At 55.4% G+C, this 14,771-nt stretch overlaps 1 protein-coding gene across 1 annotated transcript in view; it reads right to left on the reverse strand.

Annotated features, from left to right (window-relative positions):
- Nucleotides 1–14,422, reverse strand: part of LOC309684559 (electroneutral sodium bicarbonate exchanger 1-like) — a gene marked incomplete at both ends in the record, with an annotated part of 79,645 nt that extends 65,223 nt beyond the window's left edge. Inside the window, 4 exons of the mRNA XM_082500455.1 lie at nucleotides 12,561–12,754; nucleotides 13,228–13,373; nucleotides 13,640–13,905; nucleotides 14,244–14,422. Of these exons, the coding sequence (XP_082356581.1) occupies nucleotides 12,561–12,754; nucleotides 13,228–13,373; nucleotides 13,640–13,905; nucleotides 14,244–14,422 (785 nt within the window). The remainder of the gene's footprint in view (nucleotides 1–12,560; nucleotides 12,755–13,227; nucleotides 13,374–13,639; nucleotides 13,906–14,243) is intronic.
- Nucleotides 14,423–14,771: the final 349 nt, after the last annotated feature.

Consider the following 14,771-nt stretch of genomic DNA (forward strand, 5'->3'; position numbering starts at 1 on the left):
AATGGAAGCGACTGCGGCGTCTTTATGTGTAAATACGCAGATTACATCGCCAGAGAGAAACCGTTCAACTTTAGCCAGGTGAGTGAAGGTCATAAACCCCTCCAAGCCCCTCTCGCCCAGGGACAGGAGCCAGGGAGGTTAGGCAGCAGCTCTTCATTGTGTCCGGGGCAGGGGCTGAGGTTTCGTACCCCGTTTCGGTGCGTAGTTGCTGGGATCAGAACTTCCAAGTGGCCTGGGCAGGGCAGAGCTGTGGTTCTCCATCCCCGCCTTTGGGAGCTGCTGCCGGTGAGATTCCTCTTGGGCAAGATACTGCCGCCAGCGGGTTTGGCATATCTGGGCTCGGTATCTTTTGGAGAAATGGCTTCTACCCTTTGACCAGTCAAGACACCGCTTCTTTTTCTTGATTTCGTTTTAGACGGGTCTTTTATTAGCGTGCTTGTAAGCTGTCGCGTGGTCAAGTCAATCTGGTTTTGTCGGGTTGTCGTGTCACCCTCTTAGGAACCGCGTGGGGTGTTGTACCCAAACGGTTGACAGTTCCTAAAGGGAACTTCCTATTAAGGACTCCGCTGGGCGTTTATGCGTGTTTGCCACCTCTTTCTACCGTGACGTCATTATTTAATTTCTCTTTTCTTTCTCTTCTCTTTTCAGACTCACATGCCATACTTCCGGAAGAAGATGGTGTGGGAGATAATCCACCAACAGCTGCTGTGACACGTGGACTCTTAGAGCTCTTCTTTTGATTACGTTTCTTCGACCTTAGTTACTTTTCTTAGGCCTTTAGTTAGTTTTCTTAGACCTTTAGTTACATTTCTTAGACGAATTTTCCTCTTTAGGTTATGAAGTAGAAGTTAAGATGGTTTATTCCCCCCACCTCCCTTATTTTGGAGACAGTAACTCTGGGGTTTTGGTACACAAGTTTTCCTCTTTAGCTTATGAAGGAGAAGTTAAGGTGGTTTGTTCCCCCCACCTCCCTTATTTTGGAGACAGTAACTCTGGGGTTTTGGTACACAAGTTTTCCTCTTCAAATTATGAAGTAGTGGTTAAGACAGTTTATTTCCCCACCTCCACCACCACCACCCCCCCCCCCTTATTTTGGAGACAGTAACTCTCTTTGAAATTAGCTAACGCACCTTAAGCAAGAGCCAGAAAGGTGGGTGTGACCTCGTTAAGGGCAGAGTGAAGAAGGAACATCGTCAACTTCCATGGCTGAGCCGCACGCTCGCGCCTCACAGCGCACGCGACCACGTTACAGACAAATGGGAAACATCCGTGGTGGTGGTTACAGTCGTGTTTGCCCAACTTACCTTCCCAAGGACAACGTGCTGAACTACCGTCTCCTCAAAGAGAGTTTTCCTCTGTTTCTGGAATATCTACCGTCTACTTGATTCCTAAAACTGGATTTGTCACGACCACAGAAAGAAAGCGTTTACCATCTCTTGATTTCTCACCAAAGCCCCTGTCCTTTGGGCTGGTTTGGGGTTGGCTTGTTTTGCTGCCTCCAGGGAGTTATCTAATGTGAAAAGAGAAGTATTTATTTCTTTATATAATATAAATATTTATTTTAATAAAAAGAGCCTTAATGGAAGGAAACTCTCCCTGTGTCCTGGTTTGAGGTAAAAGAGAACCAATTTTGTTCAGTAACTTGGCTTCTTAGCTGGGCCTCTTATACCAACTGAAATTAACTGCCTATTGTGCCGTCAGCGTTCACTCTCTCAGAGCGATAAGAGCAATGGTTACAGCTGATGCCCAGGCATGGGATGCAGAGAGGCTCTTGCTTATACTCATTGCTATAACCCCCACGGCCAACCAGCTTTGTTATTTGCCCCGTTGGAGGGTCGGAAGCGGAAAAGCATAGTGGGGTCCCACCTGCGGGGAGGAGCGACAGGACAGGTGACCCAAAACTGACCAACAGGGTATTCCATCCCATCTGCCTTATGCTCAGTAGAGAAGGGACCAAAGGGATCAAAGGGTTCTTCTACCTGGGGAATGTTTACTTCGCCCTTTGATAATTATGCTGATGTGACCCCATCAGAGCTGGGGCATGGCAACCTTCTGGGCTCTGAGGATAAGGACTGGTACCTTGTTAAGATCGTGATTTTGTTGTTGATGCTCCTGAATGTGGTGCAGGGGTGGTTTCTTGTGAAACATCTGTGCAGGGGGAGCTGGAGGGGACCGTGCGCTGCCGCCACTCAGACCCGCGCAGCCGCTCGGCGATCTGCAGCGGCGCGAACCGCGGCCCCGCCCGGCCCGGCCGCAGCTGCCCCCCCCGGAGCAACGGCACCACCGGCAGCCGCCTCCCCCACGGCACCGGCGCCACCGGCAGCTGCCCCCCCCGGAGCAACGGCGCCACCGGCAGCCGTCTTCCGCACCGCCACGGCACAGGCGCCTCCGCCGCCGCCTGCACCGGCACCGGCACCCGCACCACCGGCAGCCGCCCCCCCCACCGCAACAACACCGGCCCCTCCGCCGCCCGTCCCGGCACAAGCCGCGCCCCCCCCTGCAGCGGCACAAGCCACGCCGCCGCCTCTCCCGGCACAACCTACTGCAGCCACTACAACCAGTACCAAAACTACTCCAACTCCATCAAAATCGGTACAAGCCGCCCCGGGAACCAGGAGCAGGAAGAGGAGGTCAACTCCTTCCCCTGCCCCTTACCACAAAGACCACCTCAAGTCACATAGCTTGGGGGAGAGTTCTGAACAAGATCCAGGGGAGGGTCCTTCAAGACCACAGAAGGGAAAGAGACCTTTGAAAACAGACAAAGGCCAGAGTCCTTCTAGAGCAGATGCTGGAGAGGCCCCTTCTGGGGCAGCCTCCCCACAGGAGGACTCAGATGTAGAGGGAGTTGTTCAATCCTTCTCCGTGAAAGATCTGAGAAGTATCAGGAAGGACTTTAGTCGTCATGAAGGCGAAACACTTGTCTCCTGGTTGCTCCGATGCTGGGATAGCGGGGCAGATACCCTAGACTGAGATGGCAGAGAAGCTAGGCGATTGGGAAACCTGTCCAAGGATGGAGGGATTGTACCTGAAAGAACTGCCTGTGCGAGAGGTGATTTATAGTGATGGGCAAGCGACAGTAGACCCTGATGAAATGCCATGCAAACGATCTCTGCTCAAAAAGTTTGTACAAAGTGCACCATCAACATATTCCCACACATTGTCAACAATGGTCTGGGGAGGATCCGATACTGACACACCAACTGTAAATGAAGGGGTTAAGAAGGTACGACAGTATGAAGACAGTCTCTCTGGTCCCTTCTCTCTGGCAGCCATAGAAAAGCTGACTGTGACCACCGAGAAAATGACTGAGAAACTGACTGAGAAAATAGAGCAAATGACCCAGAGATTAGTTGAGCAAACCGATAAACTGTTTGATAAACTAACCAAGGTGGAGGAAAAACTCCATGCTTTCCCTGTACAGACTCATGTTGCAGCTGCTAAGAGGAAACGCCCTCCTACTCAAGAGAAAAACCACCCTCCGACTCAAGACAAATCAAACCCGATGCGAGATATCCTGTGGGTTTGCCTCTGTGAATATGCAGAAGACATGAAGAAGAGGGATGGAGAACCTACCTCAGCCCTACAGGCACAGGTGCTTGAGTTGCAAAATGAAGCCGATAGAAGAAAGGATTCTTACAGGAGGAAGGCTGCTCCGACCTACGGTAGGCGATTCTATGGACCAGGTAGGAACCAATCTGATAATCGTAGGTACTACGGTCAACAGTAGAGGTGCCCTGCCTCCAGCCAGGAGGAGGAGAGGGACAACCGACTTTATTGGACTGTGTGGATTCGATGGCCTGGCACATGAGAGCCACAAAAGTATAAAGCCCTGGTGGACACTGGTGCACAGTGGTGTTGGGTTGTTTTTTGCTGTCTCCAGGGAGTTATCTAATGTGAAAAGAGAAGTATTTATTTCTTTATATAATTTAAATATTTATTTTCATAAAAAGAGCCTTAAGGGAACAAAACTCTACCTGGTAATAAGAGAGGGTGATTTATTCTTTTTTTATTTAACTGAAAAAAAGTTGGATGTAGCGATGTGGTTTTTTGCTCCCTCACAATCCCCCAGGAAGAGGATTGGAGCCAGGAGGAGCATCGGAGCACAAAAGCCACGAAGCGATGGTCACAATGTGCTGAAGGGGCAATCGGGGAGTTGTTCAGCGGTGAGATGAGCAAGCAGCATCCCGAAAATCCGCCCCTGGAGAGGGGTTAGTGGTGTACGGACACTCTCTGTGTTCTGTAAACCCCCTGTGGGGAGCCCCTGCTGCCCCCTTGGCAGCGCCCGGGTGGCTGTGACTGCTGAAAGCTGGTTTGGTGCGTTGAGGTGTTAGGTGGGGTGGCAGCAGCCCCTGCCCACCCCGGGAGGGGGGACACCACCTCTCCGGTGGCACTGGATGGGTGGGAGGGAGGGAGGGAGCAGAGCTCTGGGAGCCATGGAGAAAGGCGTGGGGGTGTCCCTCATCGTGGCAGCCCCCAGCAGCCCTACCCCGCCACATGGCCACCCCAAGGGACACCCAAGCCCCATCTTGGTCTTCTCCCCGTTGGGTGACGCCCTTCCACCCACCCCGGAGGTGCGCTCCTCTCCTGCGGGGGGGACGCCCAGCGCTCGCCTGGCTAGAGAAGCACCCGGGGGGGGGGGATGGGGGTGGGTGACTGGGGGCATCTGAGCTTCCCAGTTACACGGGCGTAATTAGTGCACCATTAATAACCATTAGTAACCACTTTGGCTCTGCTAACCAACTGCGGCGAGGCCCCCACCCCGCTTTAGCACAGGCTTCCTGATGCCAACACCTCCCCGAGCCACTGGGTAAAGCTGCGCCTGGCAAAAAACCACCACCACCCCAAAAAAACCCCACAGCACAGCCCCCACTCCCCACCCACCCCTTCTCCCCCCATCACAGCCATGGGGCAAACTCCCACCACCACCACCCCCCAATCTCAGCTCGGCCATGACCCCCCCAAGACACTGGAAAGAGAGCAACGGAGAGCAAGCTCAGGCTCGTGTGAGCTGCAGAGATTTCTCTTTTTCTTGTGATGATGTTGTCGTTGGGTGGGGTTTGGTTGTTTTTTTTTCACGGAACACTTTGCAGTAGAGGACAAAAATATGGTGTCACAGCCCCTGGGGCCACACTGGCACCGCCACCTCACCCCCCCCCCCCTTCGCTCCCGTCCCTCGTCCCTCCTCTTCCCAGCGGCTTTCACCACTTTCCTTGCTTGGTTTTGTTTTCTGTTTGGTTTTTTTTTTTTTTTTTTTTTTTCTTACAACCTTTTTTTATATTTGAGTTGGGGTTCTTTTTCCCTTTTTTTTCCGCCTTTCTTCCCCCCCTTTTTTCTCTTTCTCTTTTTTTTTTTCTTTTCTCTTTTTTTCTTTTGCTTTTTTTTCTTTTCCCCCTTTTTCTTTCCACCACTTTTTTCCCCTTTTTTTTTCTCCTTTTTAACATTTCTCAAGCTTTCTCCAAAGGAACAGCCCCTGGCTCTCAGCTAGCCAAAGGAGACTACGGAAGAGCATTGGCACCCGTGGGAGTGGTTTCCTTCTCCTGCTTCACACTCGGTCGAGATCGTTTTTTCCAACTCGTCTTTTTTTTTTTAACAAATTAAACAAAAAAAAAAGCTCCAAGTATCAGTTTTACAAGGCACACAAAATCTCTAGAAGGGAAACACAAACGCAAGGTGCTGAGGTATGAAAACCTGAGGTGTTTTTTTCTGTGTGGATGTGTGTGTGTCATCTGGGGTTGGGGGTTGTGTGTGCTTTATTTTTGAAATTTAAAAAAAATAATAATTTTGCTAGGTTTTTTGTTGGTTTTTTTTTTTTTTTTTTTTTCCCCAGCCCTGGGCTGACAACCTCTTGGAAATCCGGTGTTTCCCCCGTCGTGGTTTGGCCTCAGCCGGCAACAAAGAACCACGCGGCCGCTCGCTCCACTCCCGCAGCCGGGGGCAAAATCGGAAGAAAAAGGCAAAAAACTCGCGGCTTGAGATAAAGGCAGTTTAAGAGAAGAGCAACGGGAAGGGCAAACAATCCCAATAACAGCGGTAAAGGAATAGACGGACGCGATGACAGCGCCTCCGCGCACCGACCGGCCCCGCACCGCCGCAGCCCGCTCCCAGCCGCCACTTCCCGCCCCCTCCCCCGGCGAGCTCCCCCCAGCCCCGGGCATGGCTCACAGGGGATGGGATACCTGTGTCCCTGCCGGCTCCTCGGGGAAATTAACCCCATCCCTGCCGGAACCAGGACACCCCCCGCCCCTCTTTCCCCCCTTCTCTCCTGCAACCCGCATCTTTCAGCCGCGTCGGGGCGGTGATGGAGAGCGAAGGGACAGAGGGACAGCCGGGACGGGGGGACGCAGCAGATGCCAACCCCAGTTTGGGACTCAGGGAAGCAAAGAGGAAAGGGCGCGTGAAAGAGAAATGCCTCTTTGAGGAGACGGGATCCCTTCTCTTGGCTCATACAGGCACTGCTCTTCTCAAAGCCCTTAAGAAATCGCTTTTTAACGCTCCTTTAATTATTATGGGGGGTTTCACCCCCTGCTGGCAATCCTACATCCCTGCTCTACTGGGCATTAGAGAACCACTGGACTAGTTCCTGTCCTTTAACCTCGAGAAAAGCCGGCTTTGGCTAAAAACCAAACATCCTCCTCCCGCCCCCACCCCCTCTGAAAAAAAAAAAAAAAATTAAAATCCTTACAAAACTGAAAAATCCTCCGGCTCCTCCGGCTGTGCCTGAGGTGAAAAACAGGTGGCTTTTAGTAAATTAAAAATAATAAAAAAAGAAAAATACTAAAAACTCTCTCTCTCTCTGCCTCTGTTAGTCCAACTAAAGGGACAGCGTCAGGAGGCGAGGGAGGAGGAAGGGGGAGGCTGTGGGATGGAGAGAGCCCTCCCCGTACCCCTCGGCTGTGCATCCTCACAGCGCCGCGGGGAATGGGGGGCTGTGTGTTTGGGGGGGTCTTTGGTTTGCTCCCCTGACCTGCTGGGGGTGGGGGAGGGGGACTGGGGAGGGGGGGAGGGAGATGTCCGGCGGCAGGGTTACATTCATCGGGCGGTGCTGGGCAGCACGGCGGGAGCCTCCCTTGCTGTGCTGCGAGGCCGGGGCTCCCGGAGCGTGTTTCTGCTCCTGCTGCTTCACCTGCTGGAGCATTTCCCTCATCTTGCGCTGTGCAGTCTTGGGGAGGAGAGGGGAAAAGCAAGAGGTGGGGGTCAGGGCACCGCTTCTCCCCCCACCACCAACTCCCGAGCCCCCACCGAGCATCTCGCTGCTCCCAACTTGTCACTCTGAACAAGCTGTAATTAATTTCGGGTTGTTTGTTTTGTTTTTTTTTTTTTTTTAACTTGTGCTTCACTCCTCGAGAGAGCCTGAATTTTTGGGGGGGTCGCCATCCCGCCGAAGTGGACAGGAGACAAGGTTATGGAAGATGCACCCAGGTGGGATGCGCATGGATTTGCCCGCACCGGGGAGTCCATTCACACCCTGGGTGCTGCTCTGCACAGCATCCAAAACACCCATTTTTAGCTCAATCGAGCCAATCTTCAATTTCAGTTCTCGCACAGCCAGGGGGAGCTACCAAAACGCCTTCAGTGCATCTTGGGGGCACAGGGACCTCCCAAAAGAAGAGTGGCAGGACGCTCGGGTGCTGCTGGGCTCAGCAAGCCCTGTGCCTTTCCTCGGTGGATGAAAGCGGCCAGGGAGGATCGGGTAAAGCCGCGGCCAAACTGTACCTGACTGGCAAAGAAATGCCCAATGACTTTAACGATGACCTCCTCGTTCTTGTCCGGGGTTTGGTCTCGTGGCACAAGGACTTCCGCGCTGGTTAAGTTTTACAGTTTGTTCACCTGGAGCGAACCACAAGAGGCTTCTGTTGTGGAAGAGCCAAAATCCTCCACTGCCACAGTCACGACGGCACCAGGCACCCTGTGTGTCTCCCCCTTCCTTGGGACCAACGAGAACCACCACCAGGACATGGGGGCTGAGGGTCAAGACATCGCTGAGACCACTGAGCACCCGGGATTTGTCCCCCTGGGGTGGGCAGGGGTGATATCTGATGCCCAACTTTGCATCCCCCGGGCACCACCCCCCACCGTTTTGCCACCTTTGCCTGTCACGTGGCCGGCGGCGAAGGAAGGCACCTTGATGTGGACTTCAAGCTTCACTTCTTCTTTCAGGTTAAAGAAGTTATCCTCTTTCAGCTTCCCAAATATTCACCCCTGGGCCTGGGGAGGAGACGGACAGGAAGGAAAACCATCAGGCAGCGCCCGCTGTGCCCCTCCATCCCCAAAGGTGATGATGTCCCCACGTCCAGCAGCATCAAAACCACGGTACCCAGCAAAGAGCTCCCCTGGTGCTGAGGGAGGCCAAGGCAGGCTGGCAGCACAGTGGTGACCACAGGGATGCTCTCGACTTGGCCCTTACTGTCCCCCCCACCCACAGCCCCCACCCAGCGCACCTTGAACTGAGCCTTGGGCGGCCCCGTGATGATGACCATCCGCTCACTGGCCTTGGGACCTTCTGACGGGGCGATCTGGGGAGGGATGGGGGAGAGGGAGCATGAGCGCGGCCTCCACTTCAGCAAGACCTTCCCTCGGTGGGATGTCCCCCCCCAGCGCAGGGCAACCCCCCCATACAGGAGCATCCCCTCCCACCAGAGCTGGGCTGATAACCGGGGTGCTGCAGGCCTGGCCTTCTACTAATGACAGGCTGGAGAGGTGGGCACATGCCAACCTCATGAAGTTCAACCAGGCCCAGTGCAAGGTCCTGCACCTGGGTCGGGGCAATCCAAGCACAAATCCAGGCTGGGCGGAGAATGGATGGAGAGCAGCCCTGAGGAGAAGGACCTGGGGGTGCTGACTGATGAGAAGCTCAACATGAGATGGCAATGCGTGATCACAGCCCAGAAAACCACACATATCCCAGCCTGCATCAGAAGTGTGGCCAGCAGGGTGAAGGATGGGGTTCTGTCATTCTGCTTTGCTCTGGTGATACACCACCTGGAGTACTGCATCCAGCTCTGGAGCCCCCAACATAGGAAAGACATGGACCTGCTGGAGTGGGGCCAGAGGAGGCCATGGAGATGCTGTGAGGGCTGGAGCCCCTCTGCTGGGAGGACAGGCTGAGCGTTGGGGTTGTTCAGCCTGGAGCAGGCGCCGGCCAGGGGGGCTCCGTACAGACCCGAGAGGTACGCCCAGGAGCTCTATGGTGGGAGAGAAAATGAGAGTCAGTGATGGCCCCAGCATGCCAGACCTTTCCCAGCCACCGCCAGCCCGACGCAGAGCAGCGTGCCACCACTGTGAGCCCGGCAGGGACACGGGGACAACCCTTCAAGCCCTGAAACCCTGGGGTGATGTGCAGTCCCATCCCAGCGCGATGGGGCTGGGAGGCGGATGGGGGGTCCCAGTTACTCCCAGTCCCTCCCCACTGCCACGTTTCCACCCATGTCTTGCCTTTGTAGGGGAAAACCAGGACACAACTCTCTCCCGCTCTGCGTTCCAGCAAGTGCAACCAGATGCTACCTGCAAACCACCATTTCTCACATGGAGAAGGAGCAGACCCAGCTCCCCTGCCCATGCTGGACGACGCTCTCGCTCCCAGCCCTCTAGTTAAACCCGCTGTGCCGAGGTTGTGCTCCCTCTCACATTGAGCCCATGCTCCCCGTGTCCACCCTCTGCTTCTGGCCACGGGCTGCTCCATGGCTCCTACACCAACATGTCCTCTCCTGCCCAGCCACTCCTCAACGCCAGCGTGGACACTGCACCTCCTCACTTCCCTCCCTTCACCAGGAGCCTCATTCCTTCTCCTCCATCCTTGCCAGGTCTCTACAGCTCCACAGTTGAAGCTAATGCCACCGGCCCCAGGTCCTGCTGAGGATGCAGTCAGAAATGACCACTCCACGGTGTGAAACGTAAAGTACTTGGGTGGAAGGAGCAGAGGCCTCACCAGGGTGGCTTCAAAAAGGTCCCACAAAGCTTTGGGGTGAAGGACGTCCCACCAAAGGCTGCCCTTTGGGACACCTGCCCAGCTCTTCTCCAGCACACCAACAAACGCTCAACCAGACGGTTCCCCAAGGCCGCGCTTGCTCGGGCCGTCGCTGCAGGCAGAGCATCCCCCTGCACAGCCAGACCAACCGACCCTTCTCAGTGCCCTCCGGGGCCACCGCGCACATCACACTCACATGCCCCTCCGCACCACCAGCCTGGCACTCACCCTTCTCCTCCGACCACTCTGCTGCTGGCGTTGCCAGGAGAAGAAAACAGCACAAGTAAATGAACCTGCGTGAAACTAGAAGTTAAAGAGGACCGGCCAGTAAGGATAAAACAATATCCCGTATCTTATGAGGGGAGGAAAGGTCTAAAACCAGTAATTGATTCATTGTTGAAGGATGGATTGTTGGAACCCTGGATGTCACCTTACAATAGTCCAATTCTACCGGTCAAGAAGGCTGAGGGGAGATAGAGATTAGTCGCAGACCTACGAGAAGTCAATAAACGAGTACAGACTCAGCAGCCTGTGGTTTCGAACCCATATACCCTCCTGAGTAAAATATCGCATAATCATAAATGGTTTAGTGTAATAGACCTTAAAGATGCCTTTTGGGCCTGTCCATTAGCAGAGGAGAGTAGAAACTTATTTGCCTTTGAATGGGAAGATCCGGACACCGGGAGGAAGCAGCAACTCTGCTGGACCTCCCTGCCTCAAGGGTTCACAGAATCCCCAAATCTATTTGGACAGATGCTAGAGAAAATTTTAGGGGAGTTCCAGGCAGAACCCCCAGTAAGAATCTTGCAATATGGAAATGATCTGTTGGTATCGGGAGAGAAAGAGCAGAAAGTCAGAAAGAGACATCGATACGTTTGCTGAATTTTTTAGGAGAACAAGGATTAAGAGTGTCAAAGGCAAAACTGCAGTTTGTACAAAAGGAAGTAAGGTATTTAGAGCATTTAATTAGTGGAGGAAAAAGAGAAATCAATCCAGAACGAATTTCTGGGATTACAGCTTTAAGTGTCCCAAGAACAAAAAGAGAAATAAGGAAGATTTTAGGGTTACTAGGGTACTGTAGACTATGGGTTGAGGGATACACTCAATTAGTAAAATTTCTGTATGACAAACTAGTAAAAGAAGGTCCAATACAGTGGACAGAAGACAAACAGGAGCCATTACAAAAACTGAAGCAGAAGCTAATAAAAACCCTGGTTTTAGCCCTCCCCTCCCTAGAAAAAAAAAAAAAGAAACCAAAATCATTTCACCTTCTTGTAAACGTGGCAGAAGGGATAGCGCATGGAGTCCTAATGGAGGGACGGGGCGGAAAAAGGAAACCAGTGGCATACCTATCCAAATTAATGGACCCAGTACGTGGGGGTGGCCCACATGCATGCAGGCAGTGGCGGGGACCGAGGCAGTCCCAGGCGACCGAGCTACCAGCACCTGAAACACCCCATCTCTTCAGCGATGGAGCAAACCTTCTTCTGTGGGTACTCTGCTATTCCAGCACCACGTTTGGCAGGTGGTCAAGGAGGAATGATGAGAGTGGCCACACTGCACAGACAACTGGAGGAATGGTTGGGGTCCGTGTGGGCAGAGGCATCTAGCAGGGCCAGCAGTGCCCAGGAAGCCGCATCAGTAATGCCATGGCGGTCCCAGGCGACCGAGCTACCAGCACCTGAAACACCAAATCTCTTCAGTGATGGAGCAAACCTGGGAGGAGAGGGAGGAAGTGACCTGGGGTGGGTCCCTTGTTTGGGAGGAGAGACAAGGGAGGAGAAAGGGAGGAGTCAAGGAAGATGAGGGGGATGTTCAAGCAGGGAAAATGGAGACAAGGGGGGATCAATCCCCCGTTAACTACCCCTGAAATCCAGCTCTTCCTTCTGGGACTGAGAGCCCTGTTGGCTTCTCACTCTTTGCTGTGGTCAGCAATTTCTCTTGTCACGCTCAGGAGTTTCACACCGTCTGTTCGATTAGCTACGGCTTACACTGGGCCCTAATCTCCAGCTGAGTGCCTTAATGCATAGCCCCAAAGTTGTCTGCAGGTCACATCACTGTTTCCTATCCTCCATGTGCCAGTCTTCTCCGTCCCATGGTGGCTCTGAGCACCCTCCTCTCTGACCAGGCACCGTTTCAGCCCTTGGGAGTCACTCTCCCTTCGTGCCCTGCTGTCTGCCTGCAGCCTCATTGGCAGGCGCCGGGCATGCAAGTCCTTGCCTTGCACCGGAGACTGAATTGGACTCAAGCACGCTCAGCTGTGAAAATCAGGAACTTTATTTCTACAACCGAGTCAACATCAGCCCTTCTGCGCTCAGAGGAGCGCGGGCAGGACAGAGCAGGCCTTGGCACTGAGGCTGCCTTTGGCTCAGCAGGCATTGCCCCGGAAGGAAATGGTCGTGGAACAGCGCAGCCTGCTCTGGAGCCTGTTTGTCATGCTGCTCGAGTCTTTTTCCCCCACAGGACCTGCAGCAGCTCCTGCAGCAGCTTAAAAAATTCCACCAGCTTCTGGCGTGGAAATGGACATGGTGCAAACCCGCCCGACTGTGTGGGTATTGGCCTTGGCCTCTGATAGGGGGTTGAAGTAAAGACTGGCTGTGGTGTTGTAGTAGCCGATGGTGCTGGGCGCAGTCCCATCTGGACCAGGATCCAGTCATAGAAGTGCTGGGTGGAGGTGTAGACTCCGGGCCGTTTGGCTCTGGCACAGCCTCTCCCCCAGCTGGTCACCCCAACAAGCCAGAAGTAGTCCGCGTTGTTGTCTTTGCACACCAGAGGACCACCGCTGTCACCCTGCAGGGGAGGAGAGAGGGTTGAGGTGGTGGTGGGTGGCCGCTGTCAGCGCTCTGGCCGGCTCCTTCTCTCTCCCAGCACCTGCCAGAGCTCTGCTCACTGCACACAACGGCGCTGCTCCGGCACTGGAGCCTACAGAGCCTCATCTGGGAGAGGGTGGAGGGCCTGTAAGGTCGGGCGCTCTCTCATCTCTGCACAGTGCTCCCGGCTGTGTGGAAGGGGGATGCTTTGGGATCTGGACCTATGGGCTGCCGGGAGCACAGGATGGGCTTTCTGGGCAGCGTCCCCGGGCTCTGGGACAAGGCGGGCACTGGGCAAGGACCTGCAGCTGGGGAAGGGGAGGTGAGCACCAGCAGCGGTGGAGACCCAGCGGTGGCAGGGTGACTTGCCAGGCCAAGCACGTGCCGGGCGATGTTTGGGCATTGCGAGAGGGCTGCCGGTGCTGCCGGGGCTTGACTTGCAGCATGTCCTACCTGGCAGGTGTCGATGCCACCCTGCGGATAGCCAGCACACAGGTTGTGGCTGTGGATGGCCCCTCTGTACCACCCGCTGCTGTTGCAGAGGTTGACATCAATGAGCTGGACCTTGGCCTCCTGCAGGACATCCGTTGACCCTGCAGCTGTGAGCACAGAAAGCAATGAAGCCCCAGCAGCTCCCCCCCTGCCTGGGTGAACCCCTTCCCTAGGGCTTGGCTTTGCGTCCTGAAGGCACTGTGCCCGTGTTTCCCCTCTGTCTGGCTTTGGGCGGTGGGTCAGCCCATTCTCTCTGGAGGCATACGTCCCCGCAGCCTGACTCTGGCTTTCGCCTCCGCTCTCGGGAAGCCCAACCCCTCTCCCCAGTGTGCCGAGCTTGCACTCAGGACACCAGCACTTTTGGGGAACTCACATCTTGCAGTGGTGGCGCCCCAACCGCTGACGTAGCAGGTGTGCAGCTCTGACACTCTCAGTGAGGTGTCGGGCACACAGGCAAGCTGGGTGTAGTAGTTGCACTGGACCGGCTGGTCCAGCTCCAGCAGGGCGATGTCGTTCCTCTGCGTGATATTCCTGTAGTGCTCGTGAACCAGCAGCCGCTTAATATGGCGCACTTGGGTCCCGGGGCCCAGCCGAGTCAACTGGGTGGCCCCGATCACCACGCGCCACATGCTGATGTGCCTGGAAGGCAGATGGAGAGGGGGGTCAGAGGGAGCGGAGCCACGCGCTGCAGCAGCCCCGCCGTTCCCTGCCTTCTGCTTCCCAGGGCAGAGAGGAGAGCAGTGCCACGCAGGCTGCCACCGCCCTGGCATGCCTTAGGCACGAGCCATGTGGCGCTGGAGGCTGCTAGGAAGCAGTGGCCCGAGCCCAGCCTTCTCCTGAGCAGTCTCTGGGCTGGGCTCGGCAGTGCCCAGGCACTGGGCGTACTGGCAGGGACCGGGATGGGAGTAGCAGGCGGTGCTGCACGCAGGGCACCCGCGAGGGTGGTGGGGACAGCCCCCTTCCCTGGCCCTCCTTACCTGGCCTCGATGAAGCAGTGTGCCGCCGTGAGGACCCACTGTGGGCTGATGAGGGACCCTCCGCAGATGTGCCCCGTGCCTGCTTCCCAGGGGTCCTGGATGCTGACGATCCAGGGCCAGGCTCCTGGACGGGCATCGGTGCCACCCACCACGCGCGACATGCCGTACTGGTAAGCCATGGGCCGGAGCCCGCAGGTCCCTCTGTAACCAGAAACTCATGACTGTCCTGCTCCACGGCGTGCTGCGCTTCAGGCTGAAGGTCAGCCCTCTTCCCTCCCCACAAGGTGCTGCACGGACAGCAGGGCCAGGGAACCCCCTGGGGCGGGCGGGCGTGCGCCCCTGTTTCTGCCTGAGCCCCGCAGAGGAGCTGTGCCAGCAGCCGGGGTGCTGGCCAGGATCTGAGGCTCCCAGGCGGGGTTGGGGAAGCTGTGGCCACGGGGGACAAGCGGGCTCCCTCCAGTGAACCCCATCAGGGTTGCCCAAGCTCCCCCCCAGAGCCTGGGGCCACTTACCCACAGCTGTCCCACG

Source organism: Vanellus vanellus (genome assembly GCF_965231255.1).
Source record: "Vanellus vanellus genome assembly, contig: HAP1_SCAFFOLD_34, whole genome shotgun sequence".
NCBI classification, from domain to species: Eukaryota; Metazoa; Chordata; class Aves; order Charadriiformes; family Charadriidae; genus Vanellus; species Vanellus vanellus.